The following is a 16,079-nucleotide window of genomic DNA, read 5'->3' on the forward strand; positions in this document are numbered from 1 at the left end:
ACACAAATTGACTACTGTAACTCTTCAGTTGAAGGTACCTGTAACAGATCGATCCATCGCGTTAACCCTCTGCCCCACACAGGCAGCAGCTAAGACGAAGGCAATGGAGGGTTCTCACTGGTGATTCACAAGCTTTTTTACACGATATTTTAAAAGTTGAAGAGTAACTATAGTATCAAAGCATTCTCCTTATACGGAGAATGCGATCGAACTCCTACACTTAACACAGAACCCACAAGATTCCTTTCATCCAAGGGAGATGTCCAAGCAGATCCCTCTCCCCACACACTTAAGAGTTAAGAAATGCAGCAAAAAAAACAAAGAAGAATTTGCACTGTCACAGTAAAAAACAGATTGACACAAACTATTCAATACTAGGAAAATTATATTCTTGCTCCTGTCCTAAAGTACCAAAATATTTAAAAAAATAATAAAAATCCTTGCAGAATAAAAGGCAGGGAAGACGACAAACTCAGTACAGCAACAGAGGCTATAAAAGTATCAAAATCTGGTATCTATTAATGGGATTCCAAATTGGAAAGCTGCTTTATAGACTAGAAAACTTTAGAAAACAGAAACTGTAGTTTTAGATAAGGAACTAAAGTAAATACTCTACTTTGAACTGATACAGAAACAGATATTCAAGCCAAATAACTTCAAACAGTTGTAGATAAAAAGAATAACAATGACACAGAAGAGATTATTTTGGATAAAACAGAATTTTTAGAGCATTAGATAATCCCAGAGAAGAGTTCACAGAGCTTTTCATATTCAGCATACGGTAAAGATGATCACCCAAATCACAAGACAGATGAGATCTCAGCTTTGTCACTACATCAGTAGAGTTATATATTTAGTTCCTTACAAAGGTTCAGCAGAAGTCGCTGAGAAAGACAACTCTCTGAGCATGTGGCAATTTTACTACTATGAACCCTTTTCTTAATGATTAAGAAGTCAAAAGAAACTCAGTCTTGTAACTTTACCATTTTCATATCAAATAATCCCGTTGGTATTTTTTGCTAAAGACAGAATCCTGAATGTTGTTTCTCATTTCCTTTTCCTTTTTTTCCTGGTATTGCAGGTAGAAGACAAACAGATTTAAAGATCACCTTTCCTTGTCTAATATATGGTATAGGGTTCCTCACTGTTTCTTCACATTACAGTTCCATTTTATACACTATATTTATACATTTATAACTGTCAATTATGAATTGGCACTCTACTCAAGTGGCTGTATTACTCCCAAACACAACCTGCATAGCAAGAGGCAAAACAGCACCGCAGGACTCATGAATCTTCTCCACACCTGAACTAACAAACCCCAACACACTCCAGTTGGCACTGAATTATCAACAGCTCAAGTGTCTGTACTAACAACAAATAATCCAGAACCCAAGTCAGTCATTCACATTCAGTTGTGACTGTCCTTTCCTTCTCCTCATGTTGATTTATTACAGATTTAATGTTGGCTTTATACTGGAATTATTAGTACTCATTTGTGAGAACAATTCAGGTCTCTAATACCTCTGGTTTATCAGAAAACATAAACATTGTTATGTCTTGAAGATAGCTTTGGACTTTGATCACTCCAAAGTGATTTATTACTATTGATGCTAATAATCAAAAGATTGTAATAAGTTTGTTGTATAAATGCTGAAAATATTAAATTATTAAACATGACATACAGCAAATCTAAATAAAGATAAGTTAGAAATATCTACAGCAGGAGTACTGGAAAGCATGACAGGAGAGGGAATCCCTGATGATTCTGAATTATTGTACTTAGCTGATCATATAAATATGTGACACCAGCCATGTGAACTCACAATGGAGAGGTGAGTTCCCATTACTTTATCTACGATTTCACAGGTATCTTACACTCAAGGAGGAAATGTAAAACCCAGAAACTGGATCCATTTTCTAAAGAAAAGTGTTTTCTAATCACGCACTTATTTACCTCTTAAGTTTGATACTTCAGCAACAACCGCCCAACTTGAAGCCACTCCAGTCTACTATTTGCCCTCTTTGTTTATCTTCAGTTCTCAGCCTCATCATGCCCAGTGCACCCTTGTCCCTCTACTTTCTGGGTTCTCTGTGTTCAGATATTAACCCCACTTCGACTTTCCCTTCCTAATATGACCCACTCCTGTAGTCTTTCCCAATCAATCCTAATTCCATTCTCAACACTTCAACCACTTCTAGCCCATCTCAGACCCTCATCCAGTTCATCTTCTCCCACTCCTTGACTCTTAGTGCAGGGCACCTTCCCAAAATTTTCTGTCCGAGTTAATTCTCCTCTCTATTCTTTCCCTGGACCCTGCAAAGTCTCTAGATTTTCTGGCAACTTGTTCAATCAATCCCATTCTTCCCCTTTTACTTCAGCTGTTCTTTTCACCTGATCTCAGTTATTTCTTACACAAGTCAAACCCCTCTTTCCTCTCACTGACTTTCATTCTCAGATTCTGCTTTTTTCCTATAGGCCCAACTCCCAGTGACATTCTTTCTGTTCCATTTCTCCCACTGTCATCAGGTCACTTGTCACAATTCACAAGTCCTTTCTTACAAGCAGTCAGGTTCTGGAGAGGCATGTTCACTGACAACACAGGGCCCATTTGTTCTCAGTTGCAATACCTAGACAGCTCTGTTGGACAGCGGCTTGTACCAGCAATGGAGAAAGTCATGCTTCACTTTTGTATTCCTTAACTGCAGCACAAGGCACTGCCATAGCCTCAAGCACTCTTGCTAAGCACCAAACCTTCAGAGATCTTTACCAATAAAGGCAGTTCTTGCAGAGCTTAGTTTAGATTTCTAACTAAGGAAAAAAACAAACAACTTATAGCTTGGCCAAGGTAAAGATGATAATTATATCAAGAGACAGAAGCACAGCTAGCTATCTGTGAAAGAATTCCAGTATAATTCTCTTTGTTTTTAATACAAAGCACTCATTTGTACATGATGCATTAAATAGCAACAAAAGTAATTTGAAAGTTTCCAGAAGTAAACAGAAGAAAGTAAGATTGTGAGCATTTTAAATTACAACTTGGTAGCTCTTTGAAAGCCATGTTATTCTAATAATCATTAATCATGACCCCTACAGGAATCATTCAAAGTGCATACCATTACCAGAATAACACCTACCTCTCATAGATGGTTTTTAAAGTCAGCTGATCTGGAACACCTTCAGTCTCTTCAAGATGCAGTATGAGCCACGATGTTCTATATGGCCACTGCTCTGTGAGATTGATCCAACTAGCCAGTCTATCCCAATTGAAGGTGATCTGATTAGCTCTCAATAAACGACCTAATATAACAGGGAAGGAGGGAACAAACACAGGGGATTTTCTTCTCTTTTGAAAGATATTTTTTTTCCCCTCAAAGTAACAGCTATGTAAGTCCTTTAACCTGATCTGTGAACTTTTTTACTTAAGAATTAAATGTTATTGCAGAAAGACATAGGTCGTATTTCTAAAAACGACAAAGGTCATTTAGCATAATCTTTTATTGCTAGTATTATTGGTAGAATTGTACTGCAGTCTTCCTAGCAATCAAATTTTACTAGGCTTACTGAAATCAGTAGTTTTAGAGATTCTATTTTCATTAACATAACCCAGAGCTTGTGATAACCTGATTAATGTTGAAATAACTAAAAAACAAGAGCAGAACTCTTTTCCTTCAAAACTCAGTAATATTCACTTTGTTCTCCATTTGCGCAGTGTAGTACTGCTTGCCATTTACTGAGATCCTTTATCATAAAACCAGGAACTCGGATTAAAACAGTTAAAGTGGCATAAAAACAAGTAACCTGTTTTATTCAGGAAAGAGTTCTACAGCACGGGAGCTGCAGAGAATAGGACTAATGTCATCTTCCAAGACCCTCCTCAAAATGTAATGTAGGGAGCTGTAATTAGGATCAATTTGTTAGGGAAGAGCTCAAAGGCACACTGCTTCTTAAAGGCACCACTGATATCTAATGGGTCAATGGAAAAGCTACAATTGCATGCAAGACTAGATATAAAAAAAGAAACAAAAGAAAACAAAAGCAGAAATATCTGTATAGTAAATGCAATGTTTTTTCAACTAGCTATATTTCAAATTTTAAAAGCACTATTTGTCCTTTTCTAAACTCAGCCATAGGTAGAGGAACAACTGTTCACTGTCTCTTCAATCATTATGCTACTCATTATTTTATGAGCCAATAACCTTGCCTGGCAAAAAGTTCTCCTGAATTAACCTTCCTGTTTGAATCCTATCTTGTCTAATGAACCTAACTTAATATGCTAAATATGCATGCTAGAGTATTAAATATTCTTAAGTATTAAAGACAATATATTTGACATATCTGTGAATCCCTTACATTTTCCAGCTAGTCCTAGAAACTGTTAATATTGTTTGTTTCACAGAATCACGGAACAGTTGAGGTTGGGAGGGCCCTCAGGAGGTCATATGGTCCAACCCCTGTGCTCAAGCAGGGCCACCCAGAGCCAGCTGGCTGGGACTGTGTCCAGATGGCTTCTGAATATCCCCAAGGATGGAGACCCCATAACCTCCCTGGACAATCTGCTTCAGTGCTTAGTCACCCTCACAGTAAAAAACGTGTTTCACTAGCACCTGGTGAATAACAGCAGTTTTCTAAAAGGGTCCACATACTAATCATAAACATTCAGAATACAAAGTCTGGAACAGAGAAAACACGAAAATTGATCCTTTTGTAAAAGCTGGTATTGGCTTTCACATCAACACAAAAATGAGTTAAGGATACTGAAATTAAGCTCAAGTTTTTGCCAGGATATTTTTTTCTGGTTAAAGACCAAGCCAATTCTGAGTAAAAGTCCAAGTTGCCCAGAAGCCTCATACTGCACAATAGCAAATGCTTATGTAAAAGCTTCAGAACCCGGGGAAAAAATAATATTCTCTTTTGTTGTTCCAGCCCCTGGTGATTTGTGGTTCATTGCTTGCTTTGTATTAGCACTTGATGAATTTTACTTTTCAGGTATTTAATTATTTCTGAATCCATATAAGCTTCCCACATCCATATCATACTGTTGCAGAGTCATGCACTTAACTACATACAGTGTGAAAAGTCACTCAATTTGTTTGTTCTGAACCAGTTAGCTGTAAGGCTATTCAGTGCCTTTTAGTGTCTGTAACAGAAAAGACAGTAAATAATAATTTTCCTTTCACTTACTTCATGAAACATGATTTTATTAGACTTCCGTAAGTCCTTTTCCAGTTGTTTCCAATTTTTAGACCTCAAAAATACCAATGGCCTGATTGCATTTTTTTGAAGGAACACAGGTCATAAAATGCTTTCAGTCCCAGACAACCATTTAGGGAAAAAGGACTCCAAATATCCATAGCAAAAATGTAAAGGATACACACCTAGTTTAGCCTCGCAGTCTACCTTTTAAGATACCAGCACTACAAGCTTTGTTCACATTAGAGTATTATGAAATTGAAACATGTATTTTATTATTCCCACTTCAAAATTAAAAATTATAAAACTTTCTAAAACTGTAGACTACAATCATTTGCCTCCCAACAAAAGTTAATGAAACAACAATCACAATTTTATTTTTTTTAATTCTACATAGAATACTCTATAATCTTTGCTTGTACCCTAGAAGAGTTTGCTTCAGAAGGATTTTCAAAATCAACACATGGACTGATTTGTAAATTTAGTTTATCCACCAAAAAGTCTGAACTTAACTACAAGCAACCAAAACACAACACTGTTTACTGTACACAAAGGTGCCACACTTACCTGTCACTGAAACAATATTTAGCAATCTTCTCATGGTCTGAGGACTGATATCACTGAACCAATCTTCTGTAACCAACAGCTTGGTCAAATCAAAAGACATTTGGCGTGTAATGGTACGTTGCATCTGGCGTCTTCGGTAAGTATCCTGATAATGATACAAGAAAACAAGGAATACTGATCAGTATCAAAACCTTTTATGTATTTGAAATAGTTCAGTTTTACTTGATTATAAAGTTAGAACCTTTGTGAATCATGTGTCTGTGAGCTTGTGTGTTGGGTCTGTGTATGTGGTGGGGTTTTTGGTAGTGGAAGAGGGGGCTACAGAGGCGGCCCCTTGTGAGAAGCTTCTCAAAGCTCCCCTGGCACCAAGTCGGACCCACCTCTGGCCAAGGCTGAGCCAATTAGCAATGGTGGCTGCACCTCTGTGATAACGTATTTAAGAAGGGGAACCTGGGAGGGGGAGTTGGAGTTGTGAAGGAGACACCTATGCAAACAACGAGGTCAGTGAAAGAAGCCAGAGGGGGGAAGGGGGGGTGTAGGTGCATTGGAGTGGAGACCCCTGCAGCCCGTGGTGAGCGGGCAGGCTGTCCCCCCGCAGCCCATCGAGGTCACCGGTAGAGCAGATGCCCACCTGCAGCCCATGGAGGACCCCACGCCGGAGCAGGTGGCTGCACCTGAAGAAGGCCAGGACTCTGGGGGAAGCCTGTGCTGGGGCAGTTTGTCACTGGGAGGACTGTGACCTGTGGCAGGGACCCAGACTGGAGCAGTTCATGAAGAGCTGCAGCCCTTGGGAGGGACTCATGTTGAGGAAAGTTTGTGGAAGACTGTCTCCCATGAGAGGGACCCCACACTGGAACAGGGCAAGTGTGTGAGGAGTCCTCCCCCTGAGGAGGAAGGAGCAGCAGAGACAATGGGTGATGCACTGACCGCAACCCCCCTCTCCCCTGCCCCCCTGCGCCACTGGCAGGGAGGAGGGAGAGAAATCCAGAACAAAGCTGAGCCCAGGAGGAAGGGAGGGGTGAGGGAAAGGTGTTTTTAACATGTGTTTGTATTTCTCACTGTCCTACTCTGATTGGAAAATTAAGTGGTGGTGCTGTTTAAATTAAATTGATGTTCTTTTTCTTCCCCTAACGAGTCTGTCTTTTGCCTGTGATCATAACTGGTGAGTCATCCCTTCCTGTCCTTGTCTTTTGTCTTATTTTCTTCTCCCCATACCTGAAGGGAAAGGAGTAAGCAAGCGGCTGCGTGGTGCTTAGTTGCCCCCTTGGCTCAAACCACAACAGATTGACATGAAATACCATAAAAATATTTACCAGAATTTAATTCTGATTTAGTTGTGTAACAGTTGAACATTATTTACATATAAGCCAAGAACTGGTAAGTTACACATTCCACTTCCATGCTAATTCTGAGAGGGCAAAATAGAGTGACACAGTGAGACATTTTGTAAAAAAAGCTACTGATTTCAGCATTGCCATCCTCATTTCCTACTGTCTCTACAGAAAGTTAATGCCATCCATTTACTAACTACATTTGATAATTAAAGTGAACATCAGGTTCCTCTGCTACAAAACTTCCCAAATCTCTACCTGTGGCAGCTCAGATACCTCGGAATCCTTAGACTGCATTGATTTTCACTACTTTCTAGATACCTTTTATCCAACCACTTTCTGATTTTACATAAAGACGGGAAAACACAACAGAAAGCAGGAAAGAAAGTGTGGTGGACACGTGGCAGTAAAAGCCTGCTACTGTAATATTCTAAATTCCTTGATTTGCTCAATTATTGCCCCTTGTTGCAACATCCTGTGATCAAGTGATAACGGGCTTATACACAAAAATCCAAAATATACATACATAGATCATAACTACTACTAGTATGCTGTATCATCTCAGCATTCACAGAGAGCTGAATTTAAGTATTTGTGGAAAAGAACACTTTGGTGAGCAAGCAAACTTTTCCCTGTTAGATAGTGTATCAGTCCACTGATTTAAGAATGTACTTTTCCTACATGGGTCATTTATATTAATTTCAAGAGTGGTTTGATAAGTCTTCCAAGTTGACACAATTAAAAATGTGAAAGAAAAAAGAAAAGAAAAGAAGAAAGGTATTACTAGTATCTCCATTTAGTCTAAAAATCCTTCTCACCCGCCTGTTGAGAGCAGTTTTGCTACCAAGCTTGGTAACGTCTCCAAGACTGTTCTGAGAAACTCTCCTGTCAACCTCTTCATGCAATCCTACAGAAAGGAAAACGAAAGGCAGGCATTTTCTCCATTCATATACATCTGACTGATCTATAAAGTAACATTAATGATCTGCCAATTATTTAAATAGTTTGTTCCAAAAGCCAGATTTTCGGAACACTGTTTTTGTAACTTTCATATCATCCTCCTGCATAACCTTACCTGCATTATCTGTATAGGGAATATCCCCATTAGTTGTCGAAGATACCATCAGTTTTTTGGCGTTACTAAGCCCTCGGCTATTCAGAAAAACAGGCAAATGGACTATATTTCGCATGTAATCATGTCCATTTATGTTTGAATCACGCAGAACACTGTTGAGATTCTGGTTAATAGCCTTTATAATAATGTGTGGGTCACTTGCAAAAATAGCAATAAATGGGCCTTTTGAAAACAAGACTCTCACCTGTAAAAAAGCAGACAGTACACCTTGTCAATAATAGGAAGTAGTAACTGTGGACCTTTTGAATGTCTCACTAAACATTTTATATTCATTCTATTCAAGTTACAAACTTGGGAGGACAAGAGATGTATAGAGATGTCAGTTTCTTCAATACAAGATATCTAATATTAGGAACTTATCCACAGTTGGAAATAAGCATACTTGACAAATCAGCAGTAGTAGTTACAGTGGAAGTCATCACCAAGAAGGTATCATGCAGCAACATCCTACCACCCCCCCCCCCCCAATTATTTAGCATTTAAGTATTTCTCATCTAAAGTGCTTCAAAAGTAAGTAGGAAAACTCTTCAAGCATTGTAAGTTTGTTTCAACAGGATATTAATTTTCAATAATTTACATCTGATTAGTTCAAAAATTTTCAGAAGTATTAACATGCACAGTCGTACTGGATTTAATTTTCAACTTTAAAAACCCATCGCTCTTAGTATTACAGTTATGCCAATGTACACAAATGTTAAAAGATTACAACACACAGACTCTGTATAGATGCCTTCTTTCTAGAGAAAATATACAATAACTGTATGGATCGAGCTCATCTATGGAAGAGATCATCCAGATGATCCAGAGATCATCTTTATAAAATGATCCAACTCACAGTATCAAGCATCTGTAAAACTTTGTCCTGTTCACAAGCATCCAATCCATCAATAATTACAACAAGTCTTGTCTGGTTCTGAGTGAAGCTGTCAATGGTTTTTGCCATTTTGGCCATCAGTTCCACTTCACATTTCAAAACCTATAAAAATGAAAAGCAAAGAAGGAAAAGACATCTCTTTCTAATACTTAAAACTCACAAAAATGTATATAATTCCTTTTGTAGATTGCTACTTGCCCCAAAAATACTTCAATAAGTAACAAAAATAAACTCTTATAAATACCCAAAGCTAAAGTCCTAAATTGTCACTTCCAAAATTTTAATTTCTTATTTGCACAAAAATGTACAGCAGAATCGCATATTCCACTTTAATGTAACAAAGTATCCTTCTTCAAATTCCATTACAATGTTATTTAAAAAGAAAGTAATATTTATGCACTGTAAATCAGTATTTCAAGAGTAAACAAAAGAGTTTTTGTCACTTCAGCTAATACTCAAAAATTTCTTTGCATAAAATGTACACTAAAATTTTCTATCTGCCTTCCAGCCAAGCAAATCATGCTATTGCTCTAATGCTCAGTCATTCCTATTCAGGACATGCAATCTGAAGATTTTTTTAAGTTATTCAACGTTAAGTTACACATTTTACAACTTAATATAGAAACAAAGGTGGAATTCACCTGCCCTAATTTCAGCAGCTAACAGGTAGACATTAAAATCTGATCTATTCACTAGATTCATCTTGAATGTGCACATTTAAGATGACCTAAGTCATAACTCTCCAGAAATACCTACTTCTCTCCTTTGATTGCAAAGGGTGAACCTAACTCCTAATGGCTGAAGTCATGCCAGATAAATACCGCTCAAAAAACAATTGTCAAGAAATACAGTAGCAAGACAGAGTTAAGGTCTTCTGTGCTACAAAAATATTTGCGCAGCATATTGTTATACAATGTATTATCTGTAATCTATGAAGGTAGCCATCATGATGCTGAAGTTTATTTTCAAATAGGAGCGTACAGAATATTTGGTAAGAGCTTGATGGGTACATTTTTTATCAGTTTAGATACAACCCAGCAAAACAAGAGTATTTTCTATCATTTTTCATGAAATATGTGGACTGTTTTGGAATGTTCTCTCAGTGCTATCATTCCTTTCTTAGTAAAGAGGTCTTGCAGACAGGCAAAGTTACACTTAGTTTTTCAACTTCAGAATATTTTAAAATTTAATTCATTCTTGCCCTGATTAAATAAATGGTGCCCCATCTTAAGAAGGCTACAGGTTTGGGGTTTTGTTTCACTTTTTTTTAATGGCCAATTCATATAAATGCTTACCTTCATGAACCCCTCACTTTTCAACTTGTGAAGCTTGGAGGCAGCATTGTGAAGACGTTTTCTTTGAGAATTCAAAACTGAATCCATCACTTGCCACCACGTGCGGCAATTCAAGAAAAAGGCTAAGCCAACAACACAGGTAACTGATATGAGAATAACATTCACTGTCATGTTGGCTGGTTCTACATTAAAAATCGCCAACAGCGCAATTGCAGAAACAACGCAAGACAGTATGAAAAGGAAAATCACGAAGGATGGGAGACAGCAAGTTTTCTTCCATTTCTTTTTACCTAGGAAACAAGTATTTGCTGTTAAAATGAATGTAAAATGTAATTACAGGTGAGTGCAAAATCTGTTAACTTGCTACTTCTCCTAAAACACTAACTTGTACAAATGGTTACTGCAATGTTACCATCCAGTCACAAACGTGAAAAAAATCACCAAGATTTGCCAAAATTCTTGGAAATTATGAAGTGGAGATACTCCTTTAACATGCAGTTTATTTCCATTGTTTTAAGAAATCCACACTGGATGGAAATTATTAAATAGATTTCATATCAGTGGTATCATCCCTTTTGTGGCGTGTCTCAGTAAAGTGTATTTATGCAAGTAAATCCTAGGAAAACAGTATGGTAACTACTCGGTTTTAAACAGAAACATGACACATAATCTAACAGTAATGATGCCACTGGAGAACTAAATCAAAACTGCAAGCTACAACCTAAGACTATTCTTTCTTGCATGCTAAAACACACACTAACAAGGGAAGACTGCAGCACGTAAGGTTTGGACAGATCACAAGAGCCTGAGAGAGAATATAGACCTGTGACTTCAAATGGATTGATAAGGAAGAGACAAAGAAATACTGCAGTTGGAGGTTAGCACAGCTAAAGGACTGATCAAAGAAATAGCTTTTTTCCAAAGTAGCAGCCTCTGCCTTTAGGATCTGTACATATCTAGTGGTGTACAAGTCTAGAAGATCCACATCTTCCATAGATATTTGTTGATAACAAATAACAGAACACAGCAATAATCTGATGCAAAATGATGACAGCTAAAAATCAGTATTTGAACCACAACGGAAAAATCAAATTTTAAATATGCAACATCAAAAGAATACCCAAGGTTTATACATGGCCCATGTATGATATTTGCCAGTCAGAGAGGGACCTGGGGGTGTTGATTGACAGCCAGCTGAACATGAGCCAGCAGTGTGCCCAGGTGGCCAAGAAGGCCAATGGCATCCTGGCTTGCATCGGAAATAGCGTGGCCAGCAGGGACAGGGAAGGGATCTTACCCCTGTACTCGGCACTGGTGAGGCCGCACCTCGATTACTGTGTTCAGTTTTGGGCCCCTCACTACAAAAAGGACATTGAATTACTCGAGCGTGTCCAGAGAAGGGCAACGAAGCTGGTGAAGGGTCTGGAGCACATGTCGTACGAGGAGCGGCTGAGGGAACTGGGGTTGTTTAGTCTGGAGAAGAGGAGGCTGAGGGGAGACCTCATCACCCTCTACAGCTACCTGAAAGGAGGTTGCAGAGAGCTGGGGATGAGTCTCTTTAACGAAGTAACAAGCGACAAGACAAGAGGGAATGGCCTCAAGTTGTGCCAGGGAAGGTTTAGATTGGATATTAGGAAGCATTTCTTTACAGAACGGGTTGTTAGGTGTTGGAATGGGCTGCCCAGGGAGGTGGTGGAGTCCCCATCCATGGAGGTGTTTAAGAGTAGAGTTGACATAGCACTGAGGGATATGGTGTAGTTGGAATCTGTCAGTGTTAGGTTAACGGTTGGACTAGATGATCTTCAAGGTCCTTTCCAACCTAGATGATTCTGTGATTCTGTGATATTCTAGAGCCAGGTATGAGCTGAAAAGGTCTTTCACGTTACTGACATACGTGACAGATAGGATTGTGATGCAGAACAAGCAACAGAAATGCATAATGACAGGAGTGAGGGGCAAGAAGAGAAGAATGACAGCTCAGTTATAATTACATTCAGTTTTAGACATTCTGAAGTAGGGATGTAAACCTCCTCTTGCTAGGAAGAAACAGAACTGGATTAAAGAGAGACTTCGGAATCATCAACAATGAAATCACAATTAAACAGGCTTGTCTGTGAGTTTAAAGATGTAACAAAAATTAAAGATACAGGAAACTAAGAAGAAACCTATATGGAATTTCTATGAACATCGAGAGACAAAAAACCTATGACCCTTGACCTACAAACATCTGGAGACAAGGAGAAGATGTGCAAGATCATCAAATAGATAAATTTTTTTTAAAATATCCATTAGATAGGTAGGAAGAGCACATAAAGGCAAAGCCAAGGAATACAAGAGAAATGCAAGATTACAAATGAAAGGGAAAATATGATTACTGCAAATAATCCCAAGAAGCCAGCACTACACTGTCATTCTCAAATCAGTGTTGGGAGAAATTACAACATCATGAAAGCTGTTTCACTGAGGTCAAGGAGAACTGCAGAATGTCTAATATGGAAATAAGGTGAAAAACACCACATACCACTTTCATAAAGAACATTCAGTGAATTTGAGAAAGAACAATGAAGAGTGAGTTGTGTTCAGCACATAGCATGGTTTTTTCCACCCTCTGCAAGACAGGAGAGTCTGAACATTTCACTTTGTGAGAGGAGACAGCATCTAACAGATTCCTCAATTTGTGGTCAAGGTCAAAATGAAATGAGAAGTAACTGACTGAAATTCAGAAGAACTCAAAGCAGAAGTCCTCTATGAACTGAAAGTTACCCTCAAGAACTGCATTTCTTCACAATATCATACTCTGTTCTGCGTATTTTTTTCAGAAATCTACAGATGGGACAGAAGAAAAAAGTTTGTTCCATTTGTATCAAGCAGGAATATTTCATCACCTCTTACCAGCACTGATCACAGCAATTTATGGCTTCGGACCAACATGTTCTATACGTTTATTATTTCAAAGAATAAGTAATGGTCACTCATGAAAGCTCTGAATAAAAATCTAATAAACTAAACAGAAGCTTCTCTTAGCAATACTCAAAAGTATACTTTACCTGACTGAGCCACAATAACTTAATTGCTATGGAAAAATACCATGCTGCATCTAAAAGTATTTAATATAAATATACATTTCTATTGACACTTCTGAGAACTATACTTCACAGAAGATATTCCTTTATGATATTAATAAAATCAAGATAAGAAAAGAAAACAGGGTATTTTTCTCTCTGAAACAATATCAAGAGTTTTCCCTTCTGTATGAATTTCTGCATGGCTGTAATAGTTTCTAAAAAGAGCTTATGATGTGAAAAACAGAACCCCTGATAACAGTGCATTGAAATAGAATAATCGGAAATGTCATTCAGGTAATAAAAACCTTGTGTATCTTCTGTCTTGAAAACTCGAAATAGCCTTGTTGCTAAGAAACCAAATTCCCTTTCACATGCATCAGAGAGGGTAGCAATCATCTCAGCCAATGAAGTTTCTCCACCTACACTGGACAGTCTATTGTAGTCCGTAAACAAAAATCTGAAAGAGAAAAAAACCATATATTTTATGTACTTTAGAAAGCTTTAAATATTTTTTGGCAACCAAAACAAAAATCCTCCTGCATCTCTGCAGCTGAAAGTTTTTTCAACTGGTATAAAATGGAAAATACTTAAATACTTAATCTTTTTTAAACTCTACATGGAATTTAAGTATTTATTTCTTCTCCTGTTATCAACCTATTCTTTGCCCCACTTCCTATTTTAAAACTTGATTTCTGAAAAAGGTAAAAATGATCACATCACTAACGGCACCTCAGACGGCAGTAAAAACATAAAAATATCTTTATGATGCCAAAACGTAATATTGACAAGTATTTTTAAAATTGCATTCTGAGCTATTTTCAAATATTTATGGAGGATTAAAAAAAATACAGAAGAACAAGATCACATAAAAGCACTATGAGACTAAAATACAAGTCTCTAAACAACAGGAGTAAACAAAACTATAAAATACATGTCATAAATTTTCTTGCTTTCAGGTAAGCTAGAAGCTTTGAGCAGTCTGGATGCCCTACTTAAAGTGGGGGCGGGAAGACAAGACAACGGAAAAGACGACATTTACAAAAGTAGTGAAAAAAACACTAAACATTATACACAGTAAGCTATACCAGAAAAGTAAATTCTTATTTTGTCTGTTACAAATTTTTGTTAGTATGATAGTCAAAACCCCTAATACTAAAAAGCAGTACCTTTCATCAACTTTGGCACAGAATTTTTCTTGAAAACACTCCTATTTTCTTCACACTGAAAAATTTAACTACAATAACCTTCTGGGGCTACTGTTTTTCAAACAGGAATCTCAACAGCTTTTCACAGGAAGATAAACATGCACATTAATATGCACAGTTTGAAAAGTATCAGAGTGAACCTGAATTATTCATTCAAGAATAAATAAATGACATAACTAACCTGACAGGTAAAGCTTTAGTGGTTTGCTCTGGTAATTCTGGTGGATTCACAAACATGAGTTTGAGAAGCAACTCTAAGTATCCAATATGTCTTGCCAACCTTGCACTTAATACCCAGGCCCAGTTCCAGCTCTCACCTTCTCTTCGGCCACCAAAGTAAATTACAGCTAAAAAATTAAAAACAAAAATAGATGTTATGGCTATATTTCAGTCAATGCTCACAACTGAAAGAACCATGAAATTTGAACAGATAAGGCCTGGAGTTCCATAAAAGGAGTTGAATGAGAATTTTTAACAGCTATGGCTAAAAATCAGCATGGTAAGAGTAACATAATGAAGGTAATATACAAAATTATTCTTTGTTTTCAAGAATGCCGTCACAAATTACATGCAAACCACAAGGAAAGGGTCCAAAGGGATCCTATTTTCTACAAGAACATTTAGTATTTTTAATGAATCACAAAGCACGTCTACAAAACAACACTGAATTCCAAAAATAGATAAAAACCTTCACAAACTTCATATAAAATAAGACTTACTAAAGAAAATGTAGAGAACTGCTAATAAGCTGAGTGACACCGCTATTCCAAGCTTTGCATCCACTGTGAAAGCAAGTAATAAACCCAAACCTCCGCATAGCATAAGTGTGAGGAATACAATAAGCCAGGAGAACTGAAACAGAGGCTCAATCTGCTGTCCTGCAAAAGTCTTCATTTCATCTAAAAAAAAAAAAAAAAGACCAGTTAACATGTTAAATCATCCTAGAACAGAAATCAAAAAAGGTATTATAATGAACTTCATCTTTGAAAAGAAACTTTTTCACTAGACTGTATAACTTTTCCCTATTATTGATACAAAAAAAGACAATGACGCTTGAATTCTTCTTCAAACATTAAGGCAAACCCCTAAGTTTTCACCCATGCAATGAATGAAACCATTTAAATACATAACACTTGCACTGTTTGCTGCAGATTTTCTACTTTTAAAGGCATATTAAAAGCCATGACATTCCCTATCCTCCTTCAAAAGTTTAAAACACTTTTTGACACCAAGAAAAATAAATCTGTCGTATGTCAAAAAAATCCCAGCACCCAAAACCTCCATCGTTGAAATCTGGACCATGTTCCTCAAATAGTCAGACACACCAGTACAATGTAAAGTCTTCAGTATTTATTTCTGTTTGTTGCTTCTTATTTACTAAAACAGGACATCCCAAAGAAGCTTATTTAGGAT

The 16,079-nt window shown here is 37.4% G+C and overlaps 1 protein-coding gene across 6 annotated transcripts in view; it reads right to left on the reverse strand.

The window, feature by feature from the left end:
- Positions 1-16,079, reverse strand: part of KIDINS220 (kinase D interacting substrate 220) — an 85,257-nt gene that overhangs the window by 38,193 nt on the left and 30,985 nt on the right. For all 6 annotated transcript variants that reach the window (XM_074820016.1, XM_074820018.1, XM_074820017.1 and 3 more), the window contains 9 exons: positions 15,386-15,565; positions 14,848-15,013; positions 13,767-13,918; positions 10,397-10,686; positions 9,063-9,203; positions 8,168-8,411; positions 7,911-7,999; positions 5,762-5,906; positions 3,139-3,301 (listed from right to left, as the gene is read on the reverse strand). In XM_074820016.1, the coding sequence (XP_074676117.1) occupies positions 3,139-3,301; positions 5,762-5,906; positions 7,911-7,999; positions 8,168-8,411; positions 9,063-9,203; positions 10,397-10,686; positions 13,767-13,918; positions 14,848-15,013; positions 15,386-15,565 (1,570 nt within the window). The remainder of the gene's footprint in view (positions 1-3,138; positions 3,302-5,761; positions 5,907-7,910; positions 8,000-8,167; positions 8,412-9,062; positions 9,204-10,396; positions 10,687-13,766; positions 13,919-14,847; positions 15,014-15,385; positions 15,566-16,079) is intronic.

Source organism: Strix aluco, chromosome 3 (assembly GCF_031877795.1).
Source record: "Strix aluco isolate bStrAlu1 chromosome 3, bStrAlu1.hap1, whole genome shotgun sequence".
Taxonomy (NCBI): Eukaryota; Metazoa; Chordata; class Aves; order Strigiformes; family Strigidae; genus Strix; species Strix aluco.